Raw genomic sequence first — 2491 nt, 5'->3', positions numbered from 1 at the left:
GCCGCCAGGTACACCGGGGCGCCGGCGCCCACCCGCTCGGCGTAGTTGCCCTTGCGCAGCAGCCGGTGCACGCGGCCCACGGGGAACTGCAGCCCGGCCCGCGACGAGCGCGACTTGGCCTTGGCGCGCGCCTTCCCGCCCTGCTTCCCGCGGCCAGACATCACAGCAGCCTTCTATAAAGGAGCGTAAGAAGTACAGTAACAGCACCAGCCTTACAGCTCGCTCTTATATCCTTTCTCAGTAACACGAGGGCGATTCGATAGGCTGAGGCAGAGATTTTGCGAAATCAGCCAATGGGAGTGCGAATCGAATTCTAGCCAATGGCGACGATTTACGGAGACCTATCAACGGAAGGGCCCGACTCAGCCAATAGAAACTGAGACTACAGGAACCTAATCTACATACAGACACTATAAAAAGAGGGCGACCGTAGCTGCAGCAAACGTTTCTGCGGTTGGTTTTTCACTGTTCGTGGTAGTCGATCATCGCTATGCCCGAGCCGGCCAAGTCTGCGCCCGCCCCCAAGAAGGGCTCCAAGAAGGCGGTCACCAAGACCCAGAAGAAGGGCGACAAGAAGCGCAAGAAGAGCCGCAAGGAGAGCTACTCGATCTACGTGTACAAGGTGCTGAAGCAGGTGCACCCCGACACGGGCATCTCGTCCAAGGCCATGGGCATCATGAACTCGTTTGTCAACGACATCTTTGAGCGCATTGCCGGCGAGGCGTCACGCCTGGCGCACTACAACAAGCGCTCGACCATCACGTCGCGGGAGATCCAGACGGCCGTGCGGCTGCTGCTGCCCGGCGAGCTGGCCAAGCATGCGGTCTCCGAGGGCACCAAGGCGGTCACCAAGTACACCAGCTCCAAGTAGAGAGCTCTGGATCTTTGCTTTTAACCCAAAGGCTCTTTTCAGAGCCACCCACATTTTCAGTAAAAGAGCTGAAGTGCTGATAACTTATAGTTGTTTTTGCTTCTGTTCTGAGAAGTCGTTGAAGTACTATGATCATTAAACACCTGGAGATGTTATCTGTTTGCAGTAAGCAGTTTCCCCTACCTGCTGGAGAGCACAATCCTCACTGACTAAAGATTTAAATCCCTTTTTTCTTTTGTTTGTAAGCATCAACAAATAACTGCACGACTGTTCCTGAAATCAGTCCTTGAAATGCGTTGCAAGTTCTGGGGAAAGTGATTTCCCTTCCCGCCCCCTTCCCTCCTGCCCAGAGATGCTCTATTGAAAAGCCCCGTGTATAGCGGACCACTGAAGCACAGACGTTATAACAAAACGGTACGATTTTAACAGTCAAAAGGCTCATCTGAGAACGGCATCACCGTCCGCATTCATTCAAAAGAAATGGAAACCATATGGGGCTGCGCCATTGCTTCGGTACCGCGCAACCAACACTGCCCGTAGCCCCGAGCACGCTGTCCCCCGCGGCCTTTGTCTTCGGCTCTCGCCCCTTCCTCTGCACGGCCCCGCCGCCCGCGTTGCAAACGCCGGCAGGAGCGGGACCGGCAACAGCCGAGGCGAGTCGGACCTGAGTGAAGACTGCACGGCGCTCCCCGGCTCAGGAAGGAGGCGGGGCCTGGTCGGGGGAGCGCTAGGCGGCTCGGGGCGCGTCTCCGCTTCTCGGAGGAGAGCGGAGCCTTAACGAGGGCGGGCGTCGGAGGACGGGGTCCGGGAGCAGCCCGGCAACGTTCGCACTGCGCGAAGCGGCGGCTGCGACCTGCGCCTGGAGTGGTGTTGCCGCGGCCCTGAGCCGATAAGCGATTCCTCAGTAGCAGCGAACACCGAGGTCTCGGAGCGCGCCCAGACAAGGAGGTTCTGCCTCCAGCCCTGCTTTTGTAGGGGGAGAGTGGGGAGTAGGAAGAGCCTGAGGCTCGGACAGCGGGACTGTGGTATGCCTCCGTCACGCTCCACGCCGCTATTTGTGGAGGCGGCTCTCGGGTTTCTCCTTAGGCAACGCAACGGTGGAGCCGGCCGCGAAATAGCCGTGGTGGGCCGGCTCAACGCGGAGAAGGGCAGGAGGATCGGACAGGGCGGGACGAGGCGGGAGGGGAGGGGGCCCGGAGGCTCCAGCTGCCAAGGGGGCGGGGCGGGGCGGGGGGAGAGCAGAGCTCCCGCCTGCGAAGCGCGGGCTTTTCGAATGGCCGCCTCGGCCAATGACAGACCGCCTCCCGCGGACGTCCAATCGGCAGCGAGCGTGCGGCTATAAATACCGCTGCCGCGCAACGCTTGCTGCTGCATCTTTGCTGCGGGCAAGGGAGCGTTTTGTCGAGTGCTGTGCGATGGCGCGCACGAAGCAGACGGCGCGTAAGTCGACGGGCGGGAAGGCGCCCCGCAAGCAGCTGGCCACCAAGGCGGCCCGCAAGAGCGCGCCGGCCACGGGCGGCGTCAAGAAGCCGCACCGCTACCGGCCCGGCACGGTGGCGCTGCGCGAGATCCGCCGCTACCAGAAGTCCACGGAGCTGCTGATCCGCAAGCTGCCCTTCC

General features: G+C 60.9%; 3 protein-coding genes across 3 annotated transcripts in view; 2 read left to right on the top strand and 1 right to left on the bottom strand.

Moving 5' to 3' along the window:
* LOC110408675 (histone H2A-IV) overlaps nt 1–2491 on the bottom strand; it is a 42902-nt gene that overhangs the window by 614 nt on the left and 39797 nt on the right. The window contains exon 3 of the mRNA XM_021417710.1: nt 1–166. This exon is cut by the window's left edge and continues 614 nt beyond it. Coding sequence (XP_021273385.1) covers nt 1–161 — 161 coding nt within the window. The 5' untranslated portion in view covers nt 162–166. The remainder of the gene's footprint in view (nt 167–2491) is intronic.
* Nucleotides 183–954, top strand: LOC110387334 (histone H2B 1/2/3/4/6). Its single transcript, XM_021375417.1, has one exon. It carries the CDS (start codon nt 491–493, stop codon nt 869–871), a length of 381 nt encoding a protein of 126 aa, XP_021231092.1. The 5' UTR covers nt 183–490; the 3' UTR covers nt 872–954.
* Nucleotides 2121–2490, top strand: LOC110397804 (histone H3, embryonic-like; the record flags this gene model as incomplete). The annotated part of the gene is made up of 1 exon (XM_021394684.1): nt 2121–2490. A coding segment is annotated over exon 1 (330 nt), but the record flags the coding sequence as incomplete, so codon positions are not given.

This window comes from Numida meleagris, chromosome 1, assembly GCF_002078875.1.
Source record: "Numida meleagris isolate 19003 breed g44 Domestic line chromosome 1, NumMel1.0, whole genome shotgun sequence".
Taxonomy (NCBI): Eukaryota; Metazoa; Chordata; class Aves; order Galliformes; family Numididae; genus Numida; species Numida meleagris.
Note: the sequence above shows the minus strand (reverse complement) of the source record. Positions and strands in the feature narration are given on the sequence as shown.